The sequence below is a fragment of the Ctenopharyngodon idella genome, chromosome 4 (genome assembly GCF_019924925.1).
Source record: "Ctenopharyngodon idella isolate HZGC_01 chromosome 4, HZGC01, whole genome shotgun sequence".
In the NCBI taxonomy this organism is placed as follows: Eukaryota; Metazoa; Chordata; class Actinopteri; order Cypriniformes; family Xenocyprididae; genus Ctenopharyngodon; species Ctenopharyngodon idella.
In genome coordinates this window covers 18,174,296-18,199,076 of record NC_067223.1, presented here as the reverse complement: position 1 = coordinate 18,199,076, position 24,781 = coordinate 18,174,296, and the positions used below count along the sequence as shown (strand labels likewise).

General features: G+C 39.7%; 1 protein-coding gene and 5 non-coding genes across 8 annotated transcripts in view; 4 read left to right on the top strand and 2 right to left on the bottom strand.

The window, feature by feature from the left end:
• Positions 1-24,781, top strand: part of LOC127510588 (gastrula zinc finger protein XlCGF8.2DB-like) — a 445,238-nt gene that overhangs the window by 108,245 nt on the left and 312,212 nt on the right. The window contains exons 1-2 of one of the 3 annotated variants that reach the window (XM_051890275.1): positions 19,751-20,559; positions 24,164-24,311. In XM_051890275.1, coding sequence (XP_051746235.1) covers positions 24,227-24,311 — 85 coding nt within the window. In that variant the 5' untranslated portion in view covers positions 19,751-20,559; positions 24,164-24,226. Of the gene's footprint in view, positions 1-19,750; positions 20,560-24,163; positions 24,312-24,781 lie in introns of those variants that run through there. The other 2 variants (XM_051890272.1, XM_051890273.1) reach the window with 2 other exon arrangements.
• Positions 1,388-1,461, top strand: trnat-agu (transfer RNA threonine (anticodon AGU)). Its single transcript has one exon. It is a non-coding gene; the product is annotated as a tRNA-Thr (tRNA).
• Positions 2,033-2,106, top strand: trnat-cgu (transfer RNA threonine (anticodon CGU)). Its single transcript has one exon. It is a non-coding gene; the product is annotated as a tRNA-Thr (tRNA).
• Positions 2,691-2,764, top strand: trnat-ugu (transfer RNA threonine (anticodon UGU)). The gene has a single exon. It is a non-coding gene; the product is annotated as a tRNA-Thr (tRNA).
• On the bottom strand, positions 3,227-3,298 carry trnaq-cug (transfer RNA glutamine (anticodon CUG)). The gene has a single exon. It is a non-coding gene; the product is annotated as a tRNA-Gln (tRNA).
• Positions 3,655-3,725, bottom strand: trnaf-gaa (transfer RNA phenylalanine (anticodon GAA)). The gene has a single exon. It is a non-coding gene; the product is annotated as a tRNA-Phe (tRNA).

Sequence of the window (24,781 nt, the reverse complement as noted above, 5' to 3'; positions counted from 1 at the left end):
GTGCTTCACCGCTCAGCCCCGCGTGAGCAGGTGAGCTTTTAAAAACATTTAAAAATCTTACAGTTCAAAAACTTTTGACGGGTAGTGTATATAAATATATATATAATAGTTTATTGTTGTTTAATATTTATTATATATTCCCATATGTATTATAGTGTATGCATACATATCCTTATACATACTCACATATACACATTTTGGTATTTTACTTAATATTGTTTCCTCTACACATAAACTTTTCTATAATAATAATAATAATAATAATAATATAAGACAAAAAGTGCACAGTATAATACTTTAACCATTAAATATGGCTGGAAGTTAAAGAAAAGAACAGAGCCAACCAAGAGAGCAAAATGATTGTATCACACAGAAACAAGTGTGTTATTTTCTCATGTTCAGTGGGCACTGGTGGAGCCTGGACACAGGGCAGCGGTGCAGCTGGTGGAACCTGAATGCTGGGCAGGAGTGCAGCTGAAGGAGTCTGGACATAGGACAGCGGTGCAGCAGGTTGAACCTGGGCGCCGGTCAGAGGTGCAGCTGGCGAAGCCGGGACACAGGGCAGTGGTGTAGCTGAAGGAGTCTGGACACTGGGTACTGGCGGAGCCGGGACACAGGGCAGTGGTGCAGCGGGTGGAACCTAGGCACCGGGCAGAGGTGCAGCTGGCAGAACCTGAATGCTGGGCAGTAGTGCAGCTGAAGGAGCCTGGACACAGGGCAGCGGTGCAGCTGGTAAAACTGGTGGACCTGAAAGGACTAAGTCATCTGATGCCACAAGATTTGCCACTGTGGCTTCCTCTCCCAACAAATCAATGAAACCCTCATCCTCTTCAAAACATTTTCAAAGGAAATTAATCAGAAAGGTTTATTCTGAAATGCAGTAAATATTTTCTGTTGTCAGCTTCTGCATGAACAAAAATATGTAATTCAGAGGGCATCATAAAAAGACAGGATTTCTCTATATTCTATTATGTATTTTAATTTCTGCCCTGACACCTAGAGCAATCATTTCACTGCCACCTAAACAGATTTATTCCAGGTTTGTCATGACAGAATATACCACATCTTGCCAGTGTTTCGAAAACCACTAGCCTAGACCAAAATCTGCTACTACCTATTGTTTGCTACCAACCTGGCAAAAATGGCCTTCCATTTCTCCTAGCTGAGACAGCGTTTAGATGTACTGTAACTGGAGGTTGACAAAACATTTGAGACCACGAGTATTGAGAGTTTAGATCCAAAATAAAATGATCTGAGATATTCCCTTATCCCTGAACAGAAGCCTGCACACGTTTCAGGTTTTGGAAATAATCCTCGAACCTCAAAACGACCTATTCCATGATGTAATCAGCTATTTTCCTGATGTGTTGAACCAGGGTCAGTACCTGGCGCTGTGGCTTAGATGGTTAAAGCGCCTGTCTAGTAAACAGGAGATCCTGGGTTCGAATCCCAGCAGTGCCTAACCTGTGGCTTGTAGGATTAGTCGTTCCAGCTTTTCGGATATAAAAGTCTCTGCAGGACAGACAGCCTGGACTTCTAGGTGGTAAAAACCTTAAAAAGGTTGTTGCTGACTCCCGCCAGAGTCACGAATGGTGTCCCTTTGCAAGACAGACATTTGCTTCAACCTGGCTCTTTCAGACTTTTTTCAGAAGCACATTTTTTCCTTGTTATCCTTATTGGACACAGCACAGTCAGATCAGAGAGTACGTTACTAATCAGTCAATTAGTTAATTCACCTGTTTCAAATGAGAAAGATAACAAACAAACAAAAAAAGGTGGTGCAGACAGGCTTTAAGTATGTTTGGAATGCCCCTGGCTTAGGCCAAAATCAGTAGAAAGCTCAAGAAACATTTGAGATACGAGTATTGAGAGTGTAGAGCCAAAATCAAATGAGTTCAGACATCCCCTTGAGGCCTGAACGCCCCGTTATGTTTTGGAAATAATCCTCATACCTCTAAGGGACCTCTTTCATGATGTAATCAGCTATTTGCTACCTCTTTCAGACTTTTAAATTGCACCTTGCTTAGCAACGGGCGCTGTGGCTTAGTTGGTCAAAGCGCCTGTCTCGTAAACAGGAGATCCTGGGTTCAAATCCCAGCAGTGCCTAGGCCACAGGACATGGGAGTGTTGCGTTTTAATATATATTCACATATGAAAGTCTTCGCGTGCCGAACAGTGTGCGTCGGCACAAAACTGGAAAACTAAGAAGTGCTGCACACGTGATAGTTGCTTGAAGTGCGCCTTTTTACGGCGCTGTGGCGCAACGGATAGCACACTGGACTTCTAGGATGCGACTGGAGGTGTTCCAAGGTTGTGGGTTTGAGTCCCATCAGAGTCGTGAATGGTCTCTTTTACTCAGGAGTCTTTGTGAGTCAGACAAATGCTTAAAATATCAGATCAGCTGAAAGCATAGCAAAAATTGCTTTCCATTTCTCCTAGCTGAGACAGCATTTAGATGGATTGTAACTGGAGGTTCCAGAAACATTTGAGACACAAGTATTGAGAGTTTAGATCCAAAAGGAAACGATTTCAGATATTCCCTCATCCTTCAACAGAGGCCTGAATGTCCCTCAGGTTTTGGAAGTAATCCCGTAACCTCTAAGGGACCTCTTTCATGATGTAATCAGCTATTTTCGGGCTACCTCTTTTAAACTTTTTATACCGACCAATTTGCACCAGGCTTTAGACCTGGTGCTGTGGCTTAGTTGGTCAAAGCGCCTGTCTTGTAAACAGGAGATCCTGGGTTCAAATCCCAGCAGTGCCTATGCCGCACACTTTTCACATATGAAAATCTTTGCACGGCCAGCAGTGCATATCTGCACCAAACTGGAAATCTAAGAAACGCCTTGAAGCGTGGCTCTGTGGCGCATTGGACTTCTAGGTTGCGAATGGAGGTATTCAAAGGTTGTGGGTTCGAGTCCCACCAGAGTCGTGGTTAGCCTCTTTTGCTCGCTTGTCTTTGTAAGACAAGCGTGTGCTTAAACCTGGGGTCCACAAACTACTTCAGAAAGCTACCCTTCATGTTCTGCTTATATCCCTTATTGGGCACACCCAAGTCCAATCATAGAGTACTCCAGCTGGGGCCCTGCCCTTTTACGCTCACTTCCCTAATGGGATAGTCTGCACTTTTACGGCACGATGGGACACTGCCTAGATGAGCTCTTGAGGCTCGCTGCTGACGAAAAGGTTTTTTGGACGGGGTCCTGCTCACATTCGTGGCAAAAGCAGATCCCACCGAGATTTGAACTCAGATTGTTGGATTCAGAGTCCAGAGTGCTAACCATTACACCATGGAACCTCAGCCCTGGAGGATGAGGTCATTCAGCCTAGAAGCGGCATAGCAAAGAGCCAGTAAAGGCTTTGCCGTTTAAGCCCATGTTTCCCCGATTCGCTTTGAGAATGCCAATTTCACCGCCTCTTTACAGTTACGTTAGCAGTTGCGCAACGCCTCTGTATTTCTCCCCCTGCCGCAAAGAGATAAAAAAAAGGCTCCACCGAGATTTGAACTTGGATCACTGGATTCAAAGTCCAGCGTGCTAAACATTACACCATCACTCTCTGAGCAGTACATCCGAGAGGCGGGCAGCAATGTGGCTAGGTGGAGGCGTTTGGTCACTGGACCCCTCGACCAAAAATATACAGCGGCGGCTTCCCTGCCGAAACCTGGGATCGAACCAGGGACTTTTAGATCTTCAGTCTAACGCTCTCCCAACTGAGCTATTGGCCAGCGGTTATTTTTGTGAGACCACTGGTCACTTGTGAGAAGCGCACAGCTTGAAGGTCCCCAGAGAGCGAAACGCTGGACCCGCGAACCTTGGCGTTATTAGCACCACGCTCTAACCAACTGAGCTAACCAGCCTCACTACGACGGGGCTTGCTGCCCAATTTCCCAGAAATATCCTGATTGTCCGTAACACTAATCAGGCTGGCGAGATTAAAACCTGAGCCGAAGCACGGGCTCGTCTGGGATTTGAACCTGTGATCTCTCGCACTCTAAGCAAGAATCATACCCCTAGACCAACAACACCGACCGCCTTTTTGCTGCTGCCTGTCCACAAACATGGCTGTTTTTGCATTGCCCAAGACACAATGAGCATCGCCAAAACACGTTGACAAAAACAATGACAAGACACATTGTGATGCACTTTTTGTGCAAAAACAAACTGAAGTTGTAATGAAGGTTGTTTGGGAGTACTCACCCTGTAACGTTCCTTGTAGGTGCAGGCAAAAAGCACAACATTTTGTTTTTACTCGGAGTGTACACAAATAAAAGAATATACTCTATAGTTTCAATTGATATATTACTTATGTCTCTATGACAAAAAATGACGGAGTATTTTAAGTCTGTTTTGCTGCAATGTGAAAAAAATCCTGTAAAACGCGCCAGTGCGTTTTCCGACTCCAGAGAGTTAAACCAGAGCAGGAAATGGAGAGGAGAACACTGCACAACCCGAGTGACCCTAGAGTAAGTAAAAAAAGAAATAAATAAAAGTACCTCTAAAACAAACCATAACCCTAGTTATATAGTATGTAGATGTTGTTAATTAATATTACTTAGTACTTAAATGTATAGTTACACTGTAATAAAGTGTAATCATGATAATCAATGATACTTATTTTCAAGATCATTTGTTAATTATAGACGTTTGAATGTAAAACCATTTTAGGAGGCATGTTGGGTCCGACCTAAAGAACAATGCAGCATTGGCAGGCATATCAAAGTTAGACCATTGTATGTATTTGTGACAGAGCCTTTGAAGGTACAATGCAGGGTTGTATTTGATTATACAATTTCATCTGAGTGGGCAAATACCCCCAAAACGTCATCAACATGCCGATGCCTGGTTTCACAAAGAAACACCAAAGAGTGTGAGAAAAAAAAAAAAAAAAAACAGGTTTCAATAAACTAGTAGATATAAATTGTAGCGACCTGTGTAGATGTGTGTAGCTTCAAAGGAGCATATATTTGCGTTTTTTTTTCTTGTGTTTTTGTCATTTTATTCATTTATAATACATTTATCATTTAAAGAATTTAATCATGATTTATTATATAATTTAACCGACCAGTTGGAGTGGAAAAGGGAAATGATGTGCTGTACAAAAAGTTGATGCATAACCCAAAAATGGTGTTTTATTGGAAGGTGCAAAAATATTTACAGTGCAGGAGAAAACAAAAATAGATTAAAAAAAAACTGTACAAAAAGAAAACAAAACAGCAACAATGTGCTAATTTTGGCTAAACCAGATGGCCTGAGTTTGCAACACTGCTCAGTATGCTCAGTATATCCACAATCAGAACTGAATGCGTTCAGCTAGCAAGCCTATTTATAGGCTGGAGCCCCACCTACAAGGCATACCATTATAACAGAAACCAACTAAAAAGTTTATAACAATGAAATTAAATAAAATAAACACCGAACACAACGCTTAAACCTTCCAAACAGCTAATACAACAACCATTAACAGAGAAAGAGTTTATCAGCAAATTATATGACAAAAACTACTGTTTCTAAAATCTCCCCCCTCTGACATCACACCAAAATGGTAGCTTCCACAGGAAGTGATGTGGCAGTTGCTTTAAAAAGCAGTTTTACCTAGATTATGGATTTGGTTGTACAGAGTGTGATCCGGGAAGTTTAACTGCAACAACGTTTGTGGAACATCTGTGGAAAAATAAAGGTAAATATTACATGAATTATTGTGTGTTCTGGAATTTTGTTATTTTAGACAAATAGTGGCAAACTTTAAGAAAACAAACTAAAAAGAGTTGTAAACTAGAACAAAACACAGCAGTAACAAATTTAGACGAAACAAAAGAAAAACTCCAACGTGTACACAGATGTAAATTTTGCCGGCAATGCACAGTACAAGTGAAATGGTTGTATGTTTGTAAGTCCAAGTTTATAGAGTCAACAGGTTAACCTGTGACATTTCTCAGACACCTGAGAGTGTCCTAGAGAGGTAATCTGCTGTACAACTTTGTGACCCAGTTTTGTACAACATTTCAAATTCAAATGGCTGGATGGCTAAAAACCATCTGAAGATACGGGCATTTGTGTCCCTCATTCGGCCCAGCCAGACTAATGCCCTGTGATCAGTCTCAAGTTTGAATTTGCGTTCCACCAGGTAGTATCTTAAAGAGTCTAATGCCCATTTAATTGCCAGGCACTTTTTCTCAACTGTAGAATTCCTGGATTCACATGAAAGGAGCTTTCTGCTGATGTAGGCAATTGGTTGGAGCTGCCCTTGACCTTCCTGAAGCAGTACAGTCCCAATGCCATGCTCAGAAGCATATGTCGGCACAGTAAAAGTCTTTTCAAAGTCTGGACTCTGTAAAACAGGTTCTGTGCATAAGGAGTCCATTGGGTCCTGGAAAGCCTTCTCACAGTCATGAGTCCAGTTAATTTTATTCGGCTTTTCTTTTTTAGTTAAATCAGTAAGGGTGAAGTGCCTGTACCATTCCATAAGTCCTAGGAAAGAACGGACCTGTTTCTTGGTCACCGGCAATTCTGCATTCTTGATGGCCTCCACTTTCCTCACCTGTAGACGTATTACGCCATGACCCAGCACATACACTAGGTATTGTGTCTCAGTCCTAGCTAGGGTGCATTTGTCTGGGCGGATGGTTAGACCAGCATTCTTAATTCTCAACAGCACGTCTTTCAGATGACCCAGACACTCCTGCCAATTTTGACTGAAAGTGATGTCATCTAAGTATGCAGCAGCAAACTTCTCAGTCCCATGGAGGATCTGGTCCATCATCCTTTGGAAGGTAACTGGAGCTCCATGAAGCGCAAAGGGAAGGACACAGAACTGAAAATGTTCAAAGGGTGTTTTAAATGCAGTCATCTCCTTACTCTCTGGACTTAGTGGGACCTGCCAATATCCTTTGCAGAGGTCAAGTGTGGTGAGATACTTTGCTCTTCCAAGACTCTCCACTAACTCGTCCACCCCTGGCATGGGATACGGGTCAAATTTGCTCACACTATTGAGCTTGCGGAAGTCCAGACAGAATCGAGGACTGCCATCCTTCTTAGGCACTAGAACAATTGGATTGCTCCATTCACTGGTTGAAGGTTCGATCACACCAAGACTCTGCATGGTCTTCAACTCTTCCTTCATAACTGGCAGAAGTCTCTCTGCGACCTGAAATACTGGCTGACGAATAGGTTTGGGATCTTTGAGAGTGATGTGATGCTGGATCACGTCTGTTCTGCCAGGTGTCTCCATAAAGAGTTGGGCTGGGAGGCACTGTAGAAGTTCCTGCCTTTGTCCCTCTTCCAGGTACTCAAGGTTCAGCTGACTGTTGCCCTGACAACCAGGCGGGTATTGTTCCTCCATTTCCTCCTCTCCCTCCATGGATCCCACAATCAAGGCTGTTGCTGTTCCAGCTACTTCCTCCTAGCAGCAACAGTTGCAGCTATGTCGCAAAATGGGTTAAGACATGCTTTTTTTGGGCGTTAAATAACGGCGCAATTACAAGTAAATTGACGAGCACAAACATTTAGTAAATTGTGTTGCGTGATTCATTTAAATACTCTCCTCCCATAAAAGGACGCTATAAAATTGAATGCAATTTCATTTAATGAGATTCAGGTAAACTACTTGAAATAACACAGATTTTCTCAGAATGTCATGCCATCTCCCCTCCAGAGGAGCTGAAGAGCCTTTTGGCCCCAGGAGAAATGGACAATCACATGAAAGGGAATAAAGAAAACCGCGCTTTCATCTAAACGCTCTCGTGCACCAAAAAGCACCACCCTGCCCCATGTGAGGCTAGAACTCACATCTTTCAGATTATGAGACTGACGCACTGCCTAACTTCGAATCCAGCTAAAGACAACTTTTTGTAATATTTTTAATTTCATTAAATAAACAATTTTTTTTGAATGCATACTGTTCCAAGTTTAATCAAATATACATATGTACTTTGTTGTGTTTTTTGATATTCTTTCATATAAAACAAAACATACCAATGGAACTGTGTTACTGTTATTTAGTAGTTGTTATATTATTGTACTGATTAAGCATTTTTTAGGTTACATTCAAACAAAACACTTGCAAATCTGTTATTTGTAATGAACAAAGATGCAACCCATAAAATAGTAACTAATATGCTGAAAAATGTCTGTCACAGAAATAACAAAATGTACAAATTATGTTTTTATACACAAGTGTTATATTGTTGCAGTGTACTGATGAAATATTGTGCTATATGTAAGTAAGTCAAAAAGCAATCACTTGCCAATTTGTTTTTATTTTACAATCATGCCAACAGAACAGCAATGAATATTAAATTGAATAAAATGTTAAATGAGAAGTTTTCAAAATCAAATTAAAAGGTTAATAAAATAAATACATTTTTTAAAATAACAAGTTTAATGAAAAGTTAAATAAGTTTTCACAAACAATAAATAAAAAGTTAAACAAAATGTTAAATGACTTTTAAAAAACAAAATTTAAATAAGTTAAATAATACTTAACACAAGTATTACCAATGGTGAACTCTATTAACAACTGTTCACACTAACCCTGTTACATATATACAATACGAAACATATACAATACTACCCTGTACTGGCTATGTCCAGTTGCACTTGTTTTGAATTGCCTGCACTTTTTACAGGAGTTCACCTCTATAGTTCTCCTCTAGAGTCTCTTGGGCATGGCTCTTGGATTGGCAACTGGTGCAGCAGGCTGTGAGCTGATGCCCTGTACAGCTGTTGGCCGTAACAGTGGCTGCATGATTGGCATTCCCGGGATCATCAGGGCTCCTTGGACCATTGGGATTCCCTGGACCATCGGCATTCTTTGGACCATTTGCACTCCCTGGAACATTGGCACACCCTGAAACATTGGCACACCCTGGAAACCTGCCGGTATAAGTAAATTTGGTACCATCTACAGTGATGCTCCAGGTGCTGATGGTGTAACCAACATCTGGCTCTGCACTGAGGCCATGGGTCTGAGAGGGGGTCGACCAACAGAAGTCTACCTCTGCTTTGCCTGACCTGCTGTACTCTCTGGTAGCTTGTACTGGTGCTGGTCCCCTGGTTGTTCTTGCTCAGTGCCTAGGCGTTTGGCCACCTGGAGAGGCTCCTGAGCTTCAGGGAGGGGTTGAGGCAACTGAATGCCTTGAACCAGCACAGACAGCTCCTGCTTTTTCTGTCTGTTGTTATACCAATTAATCAGGGTGTTCTGGTTAAGCTCCACCAGCTGCAGTGATGTTCCTCCCATCACCAAGCCATTTCCAAGAACAAGCTGCCTAATCCTTCGATAGTCTTAGAGAATCAGAGACCATCTTGACAGGGTACCCTTGCCTTTTCTTTTGGGGCTTGGGTGGACAGAGCAAAACCTGATGAAGATTGTCTCCACCAGACGGCAACAAGCCACTGAGCAGGTGCACTGACTGCACTCAGCACACATCTGATGGTGCTCTCTACTCCAGGGTGAGTGGGCCTCTTTGGTACTCTGAAGCGTCCACTCGGCAGTCTCCTCTAGTGTCGAGATGCATAGACCACCCGTTGCTTGTCCCGTTCATCCAGGTTCTGATATTCCAACAGATATTCCACCAGCCTGTCCACATGTTGGAATCCTGGCACATTTTGGTAATCAAAAGCCTGTAACACAAACACCCAATAAAATAATTACGTCACATCTGTTTGATGCATAATTCCATAATTAATTCTGTTATTTTCCTGTTTATCACCTGTAACAACTGAGACAAATCAGACACAATTATTTGTTATAGGTAACCAATAATTGTTTAAAGCACTCTGGGGCCTGTCCCCTGTCCCCCATCCCCCGAGAAGTTCTCTGTTACAAGTTTTATTGCGCTAAAGAATGTGGTTGCCACATGGAAGAGCAGAGAAGAGACACAGAAACGTGCATCTTTCCTGCATTTTCCCCACAGAACACAGACTTTCCTGCATTAATTTATAGACAGACCGTTCTATAAATGAACATGCACATCCCTAGGAAATGGTATCCATTATTGCTGTTGTTGTATTGCACTCATTGTATTCGCATGTTTTATGATACATTTAAGGTAACTTCAATTATGCCATGTTTAGTGTCTATGGGTTTGTATCGAGAAGATTTAAATGCTTGTGGTTAAAAGCCAGTGAACAATGCCAATCCCTCTCTTTCCTTGCTTCTTGGATGACTGAAGAGACCCCCTTCTTGCTGCAGGCCTGTAGGCCTAGGCCTACAACCCGGCCATGTGCTCATCTATAAGTTGTTTCATAGTACTTCATCTAACGCAGAAGATACTGGCAACAACTTCGGACCGAACCATCAAGATTACAACCCAGCCTGCAGATCCGATGCTCCTCAGCCTAAAGGCATCTTGCAAGTATCGTACATTTGAACACTAAACAGCGATTTAGTATTGATTTGTAAAACTTACCTTTGTCAGCAAAGGTGTTTTATTGCTGAGGAAACTGATGATTCTTTTCCAGATTGTCTATGACTTTTTCCTATAGCTCTATCAACAGTTCCACTTCCGGTTCAACTCTATCATTGCTCATTCTTACCTACGTATGTGTGTGACCTGCATGTATGTTATGTGTCTGTTAGTTTAGTTATGTGTTTGTGAGTTAGTTAATAAAGATTGTGCACAATAAATGTTTGGTTCTGACTCCGTCTGCTAATAAATTGCCTCTTAAGTGATTTAGATCCTGACGACATGCTCTGAGTAGCACGGTACAATAAGAATGTTATTTTTCATAACCTGGAAATGAACATTTCTTAGAATTAATAAACAATCAACACTGAGTGTTCACTGGACGAACAGATTAATTGATTGTAATATTAATCTTAATGTAGCTACATCCAGTTAATCTGATTAACAGATTTTCATATTCATAATTAATAATCATAATGAGTTATGAATAATTATTAATATTTCCCCTTTGAGTTAATTCGCTACACAGAACTATAAAAAATAAAGCTGACTTGACTTGATGCGTATTTGCTGCTTACTAATGACTTTAGGCTGTACTTTTAAATTTAAAATATGTGGAAAGTCTGGATTTAAAGCACTGGATGTTAATTCAACACTGTTTGAATTATTTTAGTTCATTTGAAAGACATACAAAGGAGTGGTATTTACCATCTCTCTATCATCATCATCATCATCATAATCCTGACCAGCATCCTCTGGCTCTGAGGGGAGAAAAACACACAATTAAATACAATGATGATTGAGAGACGTACAAATAAATGTTTCTTAAAAGCCTGATAATATTTGATATTTACATGTGTAGCAGTGTGTTTTCTGCGTTGTGTCGGAATCAAAGACAGACTGCGAAAATTCTTGCCATCAGGTGCTCACTTTATTCTGGATAACACAAATGGCAATATATGAGGACTTGTGCAGCATATAAACAGCGTGCGGCAGCAATGCACGACGCTGGGAAAAATTACAGATATTAAAAGTAACTTAAGTAAAGAAAAATAATCAACGAAACATCTGAATGTACATCACAAATGGGCTCTGAATCACAATCATACAAATATATCATGTGAATTCAACTGTTACATGAAACATGGCCTTCATTGAATTACCGCAAAAACTATGTGCGACCTAACGCTGTGGCGTCTCATGCAGACTGGGAAGCAGCAAAGTGCGCCAACCCCCCAAGTCAGCATGGCGGCAGGAAACCCCAAATATGGTCATGGCAAGTGGAATGACAAAATAATTTTCTGAAAACATAACTGCTACACATGTAACATGATTTTTCTAATCAAGTAAACCTTTAGTGTAGTAAATGTTCATCAACAATTTTATTGGCAACACCCTGGGTCGGTTGAGGAAGTCCACACATTGGGTGGTGTACCGGGCCAGACGCTGCAGCCACTCCTCGCTGTGGTTCTCACACAGTTGTTTGATGACCCGTGTGGGACTGTTGCCTAGTCCACGCTCACGCGGGAGCCGAATGACCCGCATATCACAGGCATACCTTAGGAAAAGCAAAATCCACACATTCATATATTTTACATATTTGATTTGTAAAGTATTTGCAAAAATATGTGATGATGGGCTATCAACTAGATGTGGAATGAAAGTGTATTTACTTCCGCGTGAGGATGACCCGAAACTCAGAGCGATGGCCCAGATCCAGCTGTTGCAGGACAGCCTGACTCCAGGACACATGCAAGGCTTTACACTTGGTACAGATGAGGGTTTCTGTGACCATGTTGTACATCCTATCGATGTCCAGAACCTGCCGTGCCCTTTTGTGCAGACCGCCTCCTGTCAGCTGATGCTGTCCGCAGGCGGGATTGGGACAGAGAACCTTGACCCTCCACAGCTTGTATGGCATCCATAGCAAAAGCGCATGACAAAAAAATCTGTCTGGAGCTGGAGCCTGATTGTACGTAAGTGATGGCTGTGGTGGGTAATACCAGAGCTGTAGGTTGTCACGAAGCTCTGGTTTTCCTTTGGGCCCCATTTTAAAAAGCCTGCTGGCAATCCACCTGTGATACTCTGGTGGCAAGGTCTCCGACCACAAACGATGAAGTCGAACTGCAGATGAAGCTTGCAATAATGCCCCGAATGAGCAGTCTGTAAAGGAAAAAGACAAAAAAAAAAATGGTAACACTTTATAATAACTGCACACTATGAAGAATTAGTTAAGCATTAGTAAACAGTCAATTCATCATTTATAAAGCATTAATAGACATTAATAAGCAGTTTATAAATACAACTATAAATGCTTTGTTCTTGATTTATAAGCATATCTATAATGTGTTTAATAATTGTATTTTCATAATTTATTAATGATCAATTTATCATTTCTAAATTAAGTATTACATAATTTACAAACCAGTTAATTAGGAGTTGTCAGTGGTTCATAAGATCATTTAGGAAATGTAAGTAAATGATTAATAAACTATTTAAACATACATTTATACATCTTATTATTTAGACCTATAATAATAGTTACTCCGTGTGTTAATAAATGCTTTATTAATACATATTCCTACTGTAATTCATGATTAATTCAGGTAGTTATAAACATTTAGAAGTGGTCAGTTAACTATTTTTGTGAGCTCATCTAAAGTGAGGACTATTCATGCCTCGTAAAGCTTTACAAATGAGATTTAAAGGCTCAGTGATCTTCTGCGCTGCTGTTCTCTAATATTTTAAAGTTAGTACTGAGGTAGTTTTGACACTATGAAATATTTTATTACATTATTATTGTATTTTGGCACTGGTAAATTTTTATTCAGCAATGTTTACACTTTACAGAAATGAGAATTGAGAAATCAGATTGCAAAAGCTTAGTTTCATTTTACTGCACATATTATTTTCTTTCAAATTGCAGAGGTTTACTTTTAATCAAGTTACCTATCGTAAAGATTAATTTTTTTTCCTTGAAATAAATATTTCTATGTTCTGTATCTCTTAAATCTCCTTCATAAAAGCTTTACGAGGCATGAAGAGTCCTCACTTTAGATGAGCTCACAAACATAGTTAACTGACAACTACTAAATGTTTTATAACTACCTGAATTAATCATGAATTGCAGTAGAAATATGTGTTAATAAAGCATTTATTAACACACGGAGTAACTATTACTATATGTCTAAATAATAAGATGCATAAATGTACATTTAAATTGTTTATTAATAATGTACTTACACTTTATAAATGATCATATGAACCACTGATGACAACTAAAGAACTGGTTTGTAAATAATGTAATACTTAATTTAGAAATGATAAATTGATCATTAATAAAGTATAAAAATACATTTATTAAACACATTATAGATATGCTTATAAATCAAGAACAAAGCATTTATAGGTGTATTTATAAACTGCTTACTAATGTCTATTAATGCTTTATAAATGATGAACTAACTATTTACTAATGCTTAACTAATGCTTCATAGCGTGAGTTATTCTAAAGTGTTACCCTATTTTCATAATTATATTTATACAACAGTTAGTTCTGGTCCTCTAATCTGATTGGGTGAGAGGTCTTTCCAGCCATGTGATATTCTACCAGTATCACTACGGGAACCGTTTCACCATAGCAAGTGTCATGGCAGACGAGCAAACCCACCATAAATCTGTTTTAAGAGTTTTTTAGGTGAGAATGAACTTCATGTATGTGGTTTATTGATAAAGATAGCACCTATTTGAAAATGTACTTTGCCGTTTTTGGAGATGTGAGCTCCAGGCCATCAGAGGCCGTTCAGTGCTCATGTACCTGCCTAGAACAGCTTCATCTTGGCCAGTCCTTCGGGAATTTGCCGCTGGCTCTTGTCTAGATAGTGGTTAAACATTAGGTATAATTCATTGTGGGTATATCAAACAGGCAAGCTTTGGTCTCATTAATCTATTACTTGTTCCAGAGCAAATTAGAGAAGCACTGAATGTTCGGCAAGTGAAATTATTCAGTCAAAAGTAGCACAAAAAAAAAAAAAAACACTTTTGGTGTTCGGCCGAATAAGTGAAAAAACAGAATACATTTTTACTGAACAATGACATTTTTGATGACACGATCAAATACCAACCAGCGTAGAGCGAGAGGCATGCACACTTTATAAAATGCAGTAAAAATGTCGGCAATGTGGAAGCATTTTAAAGTGTCAGAGAAAGACACAAAAAAGGCACTGTTCTACTGAATTGTCTAGAGGGGGTGCATCTGCGAAAATTTACAGCACTACAAGTTTAATGTATCATTTAAAATCAAGAAGCCTAGGGGTGGGATGGTTCGCTGTTAAAAAAAAAAAAAAAAAAAAAAAAATCGAACCGTTCGGTTCCCCACCCACGGTTCGGCACGTGCTTGCACCGCAGTTCATCCCAAATCTGACGACGCATCTATAATATGGTTTGTTTAAACAACCGTTTACAGACGGATTTGGCTAATGTATGTTTCAGTCGATGGATATGCATTCTAGTTTCCCAATACGTTACAACAGCGATGATCAAAAGAACATGAACAAAACAGTCACTCTTTGTAAACAAATGTTCAATGACTTGCCGAAAGCTCTATGGCCAGTCATTTATGGCGTCATCACCCGGGTGTTGATAGCGCGCGACGTGAGCGCAGGTGAGACCTGAACATCTCACGTTGCTATCTGTGTTTAAACTAAACTCCTTTAAACCTTGCCACATTTAAACATTCATCCATAAGACGCGAAAGAGAACTCACACGCGCTGTGAGGAGATTTGTGTGTACTCATCCAAAGCGCGTACAGGGAGAGCCGCGTCACAGAGCGCAAATTCTCTTTCAAGTCTTGCACCTAAACGGACAAATTCACACAAAAATGATGTCAACATGCCCATCTTAGCGAGTATCCTAACAAACATAGTAGGTTATGTCTTAGGAGAAAAACGAGACAGATCAGTATCAGTGTACTGGATCTTTGAATTATGTCTTAAAGGGACAGCAGTCTGATATTCCTGCTCTCTGCGTTTTAATGTTAATCGAACGACAAAGCACGAAGAAATCACTCTTGACTGAATAGCTTTTGTAATTTCAATAATGTTTCATCTTTATTTAACTATTCAAATAAGTTTATATGCAGTGTTATTTTATATTTGATTACTTTCTTCAATTTCTGTACCTGAAAGCTGTTAGATACCTGAAAAACCTGTAAAGCATTGTTTATTTTATTTGTATCTTAGCTCTCATGTATTTATTTGTGCTGTTTCTTGTAGTTAGATTATTTGACAATTGTCCTATTTTTTACTGAACATAGTACATACCGAACTACGGAACATGACATGCAAGAAAAAAAATTAAATTGTGCGCACGATTTACTATTTCGTTCCCTCGATTTATAAATCATGCGCATGATTTATAAATCGAGGGAACGAAATAGTAAATCGTGCGCACGTTTTAGTAAATCGAGGGAACGAATTAGTAAATCGTGCGCACGATTTAGCCTACTATTTTTATCCTGCATGTCATGTCCGGGGCTCCGTACCGAAACCGTGACACTAAAACCGTGATACAAACTGAACCGTGAGAAATCTGAACCGTCCCACACCTAAAGAAACCCCAAACAGCATGCAGAGTATGAGAAAGGCACGGTGGCAGCAGCAGCAGCGAAAAGGAAAGTTTCTCCTCCCAGATTCATCTGTGGCTGACTTAAAAAGGCAAAAAAGTTTGCCAATGACAGTGCCAAAGCTAAATGCTTTACTAAAAAGGTGATGGAATTCATCGCCTTGGATGATCAACCATTCTCGGTTGTAGAGGATGTTGGATTTCGCAGGCTCAGACTATATTGAGCCCCATTACACCGTGCCTAGTAGATGGTATTTCTCAGACGTGTGCTTACCTGAGATGTATAATGTAGTTTCAACTCACATCAATGAGCTTTTGGCTACAGATATTGCAGATGTAAGCCCTACCAGTATGCTGAGTTTGACCACACAGTGGATCAACACAGATTTCAAGCTACAAAAGGTTATGCTTCACTTACAACAGTTTAGGGGGTCTCATTAAGCTGAAGCCATCTCAGAGGCATTCGCCAACATATTTGACACTTGGCGTATAGACGTATCTAAAGTGCATACAGTAGTCAGTGACAATGCAAGAAATATGGCCAAAGCCATTGAAGACAGCGATATGAAAGGCATGCGGTGCATAGCAAACACAATTCAACTAGTGGTCAACAAGGGATTGCTGAGTCAGCGGATGTGATAAGGAGATAAGCTCTGTGGCAGACTTTATCCCCATACTTGCAGCACTAAAGCGTCTTCTACACAAAGAGGCTAAAACAGACCATGGAGTGAAAACAACTAAAAATGCACACTTCGATGCTGTCAACATGCCATTTAGTAAGGCAGACTCTGAACCCCTGTACTGCATCGCAACTGTACTTGACCCACGATATAAAGATCATTACTTGGATGTGGGGGAAAAACAGCACACATGAGAAATGATCCAGGCCTAGTTGGATTTGGGAAGGCCGCTTGGTGATGATTGTTTGGAAAATGTTCTTAGAACAAAGATTTGTTAGCTGGGTTGATGCATGGTTTTGAAATTACAGTAAATGTCAACAAATGCTTATGAGTGGTGTTTGCGTGTTCATTTACTTTTGGTCAAAATATGCCATTACCACATTTTCATCAAGTCTAATATTTTGAATTTAGAATGAATTGAAAATCAAAGAGGCAATGTTACACAAGGCAGTGGAAATATGCAAGGAGATCATTGGATGAAATGTTTATTGGATAGGAATCATCATCCAATAACACCTCAAGAAGGAAATAATGAACAAAATTACTTTGAAGACATCTCAAGTGTTATTGAAAGTGTTGAAATTGGAATCAGTGGGGAGAGCTGCAGTTCGGGACCTGACAGTGTGGACGATGTGCTCAGTGAGTAAAATTGCTTTTCAGGAACTGAGAGTAAAAACAAAATGGCCTCAACTTCTCACCACATTTCTACAAGAATGGGAAACAAAACACTTTATCAAGCATTATGCCACAGATTATCTCCTGAGGGGACTTAAAAAAAAAGTACACCCAGAGCTCCCATGAATAGCAAGGACATTGCTGAAAACTCAAATGAACACAGAAGGGCACGTGGGTTTCAGGACGAGTGACTGACCCAGAGGTGGACATCCTCACTCTATGCACCAATAACGCATGCTGAAATGACAAGATGTTGAGAATGAGGACACTGGATGTCTCGCTTTTTGAACCTCCCATTGGACATGATAGAGCAATTTCCAATTGACTACATGCACCAAGCCTGCTTGGGTGTAATGAAAAAACTCATCACAGTGTGGGTTAGAGGAGACAGAAAGGTGAAAATGTCTGCTGGGCAAATAAATGAGGCGACGCAAAGGCTGCTGTCACTCAGGAAGATCATTCCAAGCTATTTTAGCAAGAACCAAAGAATATAGAAGACATTGACAGGTGGAAGGAAACTGAACAGTTTGCTGTATACTGGCAAGATTGTGCTAAAGGGAATTCTGGCAGACCAATTGTATGATCATTTCATGGTGTTCAATGTTGACTTGAGTCTTCTGCTTTGCCCTACATTGGCAGTGGACCACAACAGCTACAGTAAAGAGCTGATGAAGTTAAAAAAAACTGTATGGAGATTACTTCATGGTGTACAATGTACATTAAATGGCACATCTACCAGAAGAGCCAATGGCTTTTGGCAGTTTTGATGCTTGCAGTGCTTTTCCAATTGAGAGCCATTTTGGGATGCTGAAATGACTTATAAGGCCAGGAAAACGGCCACTTACTCAAGTGTTCAAAAGGCTGGTGGAGATGTCAAAATGCTTCCCAGCACTTTGTTGGGAAGCATGACGAGTTCAAACACAATGGTTTTTGAAAATTTAACTCCGTGTCATGGAGTGAAAATAGATTCTAATGCCAGTGTGGAGGATTATGTTTGGCTGTAGGAGACCTTGTGAGTCATGAAAACATTGTGTCAGCTTTGCGAATGAATAATGCGATTGTGCTTTTTCTTAACACTATTGAGAAGGCTAATGAAATGGTGCAAAATGGTGTAGTAATCAAGGGTTCTCTCACGCTAGTGCTTCCTTCCTAGGCCCAGAAGAGGAGGTAAAGGCAGGGTACTGGACTCCAAGGAGGGTCTTTTCCAAACAATAAGAAGCGATCCTTGCAGAATACCTTAAAACGTCAACTGATTTGTTCTATGGTCTAAGCACCGAAGAGGTAAGGTATAAAAACAAAAACAAAAAGTAGGCTATATGTATACAAGAAAGTGTTGAAACAGTATCAGAGTAAAATAGCAGTGTTTAGGGGAAAGAGATGTTTAGGTTTCTTTCTGTATTTCAGGTTCGTTGATTTGCCTTCTAGCTGGCACAACATTATCACTGCAAGTATCCTGAAACATGGAAGGAGAACTCAATGGCCAGCCATGGCCTTTAGGAAGAGGCAGCCCTGTCTGTCTATACGGTGCCCACAACCTATCAGTTTGTCAAGAGCAATAAGTTTTAATCGTCATAATGTATCCCACTTCTTTGACAATCTCAGCAAGGTACTAAATAAGTACAAATTTGATGCGAAAGACATTTGGAACTTGGACGAAACGGTTACAAGGGTATAAAACCCTGAACACATTGTTGCTAGGCGTGGTGATAGACAGGTTGGGTCATCCACATCAGCAGAGTGAGGGACACGTGTGACCCTTGCTTGCATAGTTAATGCACTGGGCAATACAATTCCACTCCACTTCATATTTCCCCTTGTTCACCATTTTATTTGTGATGGCCCTCCCGGATTGGAACAACCAACTCCTCTGGGTTGATGCTGGAGGAGGAACCTGATCTCATGCTTTCATTCTAGTTTTACAATTTTTTATTCTACATAATTATTGTTTCAAAACACAAGATCATTGTAATATGTAATGAGAACATTTGGTTGAATCACTTAAACACAACAGTATGTTCTTCTTTCAATTTAGTACTTTTAACCATCAGTAAGCAAACAATGCAAGATACATGTTTCAAATCACCCTTGTTGCTGAAATAATAACAGTTACACAGGCTACAGATGCCACATTAGAAAATGCGCGCGCGCGCACACACACACACACACGTTGGGTTTCCATCTTTAATGGGGACCTTCTATAGACATAATGATTTTTATACTGTATAAGCTGTATATTCTATCCCCTACCCCTAGGGTTTACCAGGACCACACACGCACACTTTAAAACTTGTAGTTATCATCTAAGATGAATTGCTAATAATCTAAAAATAATTAATTACATTTGGTTATTCATATAGGAAATCGCAAACAAGTTCTATAGAAACTATGCCTATAGAATCAATATCTATAGAAACTACGGATGTACCAAATGATTCATTGATTAACCATTATTTGATAGTATGTTTGATAGTAATAGCATTATGAAAGGCAGTTACTGTTAATGAAACATTTATATAGATGAAACACTTATTTTGTGTTGTGAAAAGGATACTTTGCGATTTTGTGTATTGTACTAACACAATTGAAAATATGCTGAAATGTTTGGAAAAAAAAGTACACATTTGATGATCTGTTGCGATATTAGTACTAAGAGTTTTGAAAATCTACCAATTGCTTGTGAAAATTTGCATCAAAGCAATGAAAAAAAAAAAAAAAAAAAAACTGTTAAGTAGTCTGTGGCGGACCTAAAGGTTTAATTTTATTGGCAACCCTTATTGTGTAAAAGGTAAATAATAGATTTTACTATGGGTCTTTAGAAAAAAATAAATGCTTCAAACAATTTTTAAAAATGGCTTCTTATTAAAAAAAAAAAAAAAAGTTATAAATGGTTTGCACTCAAACATGACTGTTTTGTCTTTTGTTAGATGTGTTACATAACCTATTTTTCAATGGTAGTTATTTAAAGTACATCCTTGGACAACATGTATTTAAAGAATTTAACTCTAAATACCTCTGACAATTGTCGTTGTGCGTGTTTTCTTCAATTTTCACCTTCTCACTTAAATTCCTATGCACTATAGGTTTCTACGAACTATACAGGACATTTATTATGGTCTGGTGCTGTGACATCATAAGTCTGCGCCGCGCTCCTGCGTCTGTGATTCGGCTGAAGAAAGGTTTGTGGTTTTAAGCATTTAAAAAGTTTTTTAAATCTATACAAACTATTCAGGCAATTTTATAGTTTTGTCCCGCCTTGTTTACATTCACTTTAGACACGACTGTTATCCGAAGTCTGCGTTTACAATAATCCCTGCCCAAAATGATTCTGTTGCTGATCGCTTTACTATGCGACATGGTTGACCCTCGGGTTTTGAATGCCCGTACTAAAATTATTTTCGTTTATTTTAGTAGCGCGGTAATATTTCATTTACTTTAATGAATCAGAGAGAGAGATTGTGAGTGTGAATTTCCTGCGTCTGTCTGTACTCTGCAAAAAAAATGTTTTCCTAGTATTTTTGTCTGGTTTCCAGTCCGAACTTACCAGACAAGTAACATGGCATAAGATATTATGTCTTGTGTTCTGAAAGAAGAAAAAAATCAGGTGAGAATACAAGTCAATATCTTATGCCATTTTACTTGTGTAGTAAATTCATCTTGATTTGAATTTTAGATATTTGGGCTGGAAACTAGACAAATATACTAAGTAAGAAAACCATTTTTTGCAGTGATGTAATAGAGAATTTTATATATATAATATATACACAGTGGGTACGGAAAGTATTCAGACCCCCTTAAATTTTTCACTCTTTGTTATATTGCAGCCATTTGCTAAAATCATTTAAGTTCATTTTTTTTTCCTCATTAATGTACACACAGCACCCCATATTGACAGAAAAACACAGAATTGTTGACATTTTTGTGGATTTATTAAAAAAGAAAAACTGAAATATCACATGGTCCTAAGTATTCAGACCCTTTGCTCAGTATTTAGTAGAAGCACCCTTTTGATCTAATACAGCCATGAGTCTTTTTGGGAAAGATGCAACAAGTTTTTCACACCTGGATTTGGGGATCCTCTGCCATTCCTCCTTGCAGATCCTCTCCAGTTCTGTCAGGTTGGATGGTAAACGTTGGTGGACAGCCATTTTTAGGTCTCTCCAGAGATGCTCAATTGGGTTTAAGTCAGGGCTCTGGCTGGGCCATTCAAGAACAGTCACGGAGTTGTTGTGAAGCCACTCCTTCGTTATTTTAGCTGTGTGCTTAGGGTCATTGTCTTGTTGGAAGGTAAACCTTCGGCCCAGTCTGAGGTCCTGAGCACTCTGGAGAAGGTTTTCGTCCAGGATATCCCTGTACTTGGCCGCATTCATCTTTCCCTTGATTGCAACCAGTCGTCCTGTCCCTGCAGCTGAAAAACACCCCCACAGCATGATACTGCCACCACCATGCTTCACTGTTGGGACTGTATTGGACAGGTGATGAGCAGTGCCTGGTTTTCTCCACACATACCGCTTAGAATTAAGGCCAAAAAGTTCTATCTTGGTCTCATCAGACCAGAGAATCTTATTTCTCACCATCTTTAGCAAAGTCCATGCGGGCTTTCATTTGTCTTGCACTGAGGAGAGGCTTCCGTCGGGCCACTCTGCCATAAAGCCCCGACTGGTGGAGGGCTGCAGTGATGGTTGACTTTCTACAACTTTCTCCCATCTCCCGACTGCATCTCTGGAGCTCAGCCACAGTGATCTTTGGGTTCTTCTTTACCTCTCTCACAAAGGCTCTTCTCCCCCGATAGCTCAGTTTGGCCGGACGGCCAGCTCTAGGAAGGGTTTTGGTCGTCCCAAACGTCTTCCATTTAAGGATTATGGAGGCCACTGTGCTCTTAGGAATCTTAAGTGCAGCAGAAATTTTTTTGTAACCTTGGCCAGATCTGTGCCTTGCCACAATTCTGTCTCTGAGCTCTTCAGGCAGTTCCTTTGACCTCATGATTCTCATTTGCTCTGACATGCACTGTGAGCTGTAAGGTCTTATATAGACAGGTGTGTGGCTTTCCTAATCAAGTCCAATCAGTATAATCAAACACAGCTGGACTCAAATGAAGGCGTAGAACCATCTCAAGGATGATCAGAAGAAATGGACAGCACCTGAGTTAAATATATGAGTGTCACAGCAAAGGGTCTAAATACGTAGGACCATGTGATATTTCAGTTTTTCTTTTTTAATAAATCTGCAAAAATGTCAACAATTCTGTGTTTTTCTGTCAATATGGGGTGCTGTGTGTATATTAATGAGGAAAAAAATTTAACTTAAATGATTTTAGCAAAAGGCTGCAATATAACAAAGAGTGAAAAATTTAAGGGGGTCTGAATACTTACCGTACCCACTGTGTGTGTGTGTGTGTGTGTGTGTGTGTGTGTATATATATATATATATATATATACACAATTACACACATGCAAAGTTATCACCTCATTGCAGGGAAATGGCATATATTATAGATTCCAGTAGCGAAACTGTTTTATTTTAAAAATTCTCTTTGCAGAGGTTGAAGACGTGGGCACGGTTAGGTTTGACTCTGGCAACTATTTGTGTGTGCTACTGTCACCGCATTACAACAAAAAACATCTTCTATTACTACCTGAATAGTACACTTTTCAATTGTAGTTTGTGAGTAAAGGTGCAAATTCCTCTCTCAATATCACCTGCCTCGCTAATAATCTTCTGATACATGCAGCACAAATAGGTGAAAATCACTGAGCTGCATAAATGATAAATAAATTAGACAATCTAATAGCAAGAATGCTTTTCTTCTTGTTTTCTTCAAAGTTGCTCTGTAAATGTGTTCAGGCCTGGAACATTAAATTCAATAGCTGTGTGTCCACTGTTGGGGCAAAAGTGAGGCCAGGGCCAGTCGCGTTTCCACTGTCACTTCCGGGGCTTGGATCGGGGCCAACGGCCCACCAAATACCTTGATCGGTCAAAAGCGGGCCAGCTGGGGCTTGAGGAGTGGTCATGAACAAATGCTCATTTCCCATGTTATCATACCAGGCTACCAGCTAACTTTAACATTTAAGACATTTTAAACAATTTTCAGCTCAAAACTCACTTTCAGACACCTGTGAGTGTTTGAAATAACTTCCGATTGCGATCTGATGGGGATTCTGAAAACTGTACGTGGCAGAAATATATTTATATGTGATGCTAAAGGCTACTCATGCTAACCATTGCGATAATAAATACACATTTTTATGGGAAATACCAAAGATTGCTTGAAGTAGTGATGGGAGAAATGAAGCTGTTGCAAAATGATTCACTGTTTCGAAGCGTTCGAAAAGCCACACTCTGATGACTCCTGCTGGTCAAAACAGTGTATTTGCAACAAAAATCAGTGATCAGTGATTCATGGTTCACAGAGATCACCGTTCCCCAGCAGTGAACCATGGAAATTTCGAAACTTTTCGAAACAGTTATGACATAACAAAGCCTCGTTTACTGAAATCATGTGACATTTGCAATTGTGGTGATATTCTTGGGGGGAAAAAAACGCAGTCTTGCTTATGTGATGTTGCTTGACTATATCATATTTGTTATAAATATTAATATTTCATATATATGAATCATATTTTCTTGCCCCATAAGGCTAATAAGGCCATTAACTCTCACTCTGACTGACTCCTTTTTCAGTGCACTGAATACTAAACTAGGGAGCTGATTGAGACGCACCCAGAGATTTAGTTTTGATTTGTCTTTTCTTTCTCTTAATTATTCTTATCTTAAACATGACAGTGTTCGAACACACAGAAAAACTCCTGGTGAAGCTACTGAGATCCATGTGACACTATTACAAAGATGGCGTTTATTAAAGAGGAGAGTGAAGACATGAAGATTGAAGAAGCATTCAGAGTGAAACAAGAAGATACTGAGGAACAAACAGGTTGGTTTCATTCTCAATTTGAACTCGGTCTTTTGATCCTGTTTAAAATGTCCTCTTCTACAAAAATGAATGATATTTTTGAAGAATGTCATACGAGTGTCCTAATTAAAGTTGTTTCATTTGATATGGAGCTGAATACTAATGCTGCCTTCAACAAGGTCTCTGCAGTTCCTTAAAAAGTCTTAGGGCGTGTTCACACTTGTAGTTTGGTTCTCTTGTTTCTTTTGGACCGGACCAAAAAAAGAAAATGATACATTTAGTCCTGGTTGGCTTTAATGACGTGTATTTTGTGACGGAACTTAACAAAAATCCAAAACATTGCTGTGTGCTCGGCTAAATGTATGTGCAAACATATGATAGCATTTTTATCAGCTGGGAACTCGTGAAGAGCTTATAAAATGTGTCAAGGAGTCAAAAACGCACCAGAAATTCCTCCGTTGCACAAACTAAGATCTCCTGTAAGTAGACAG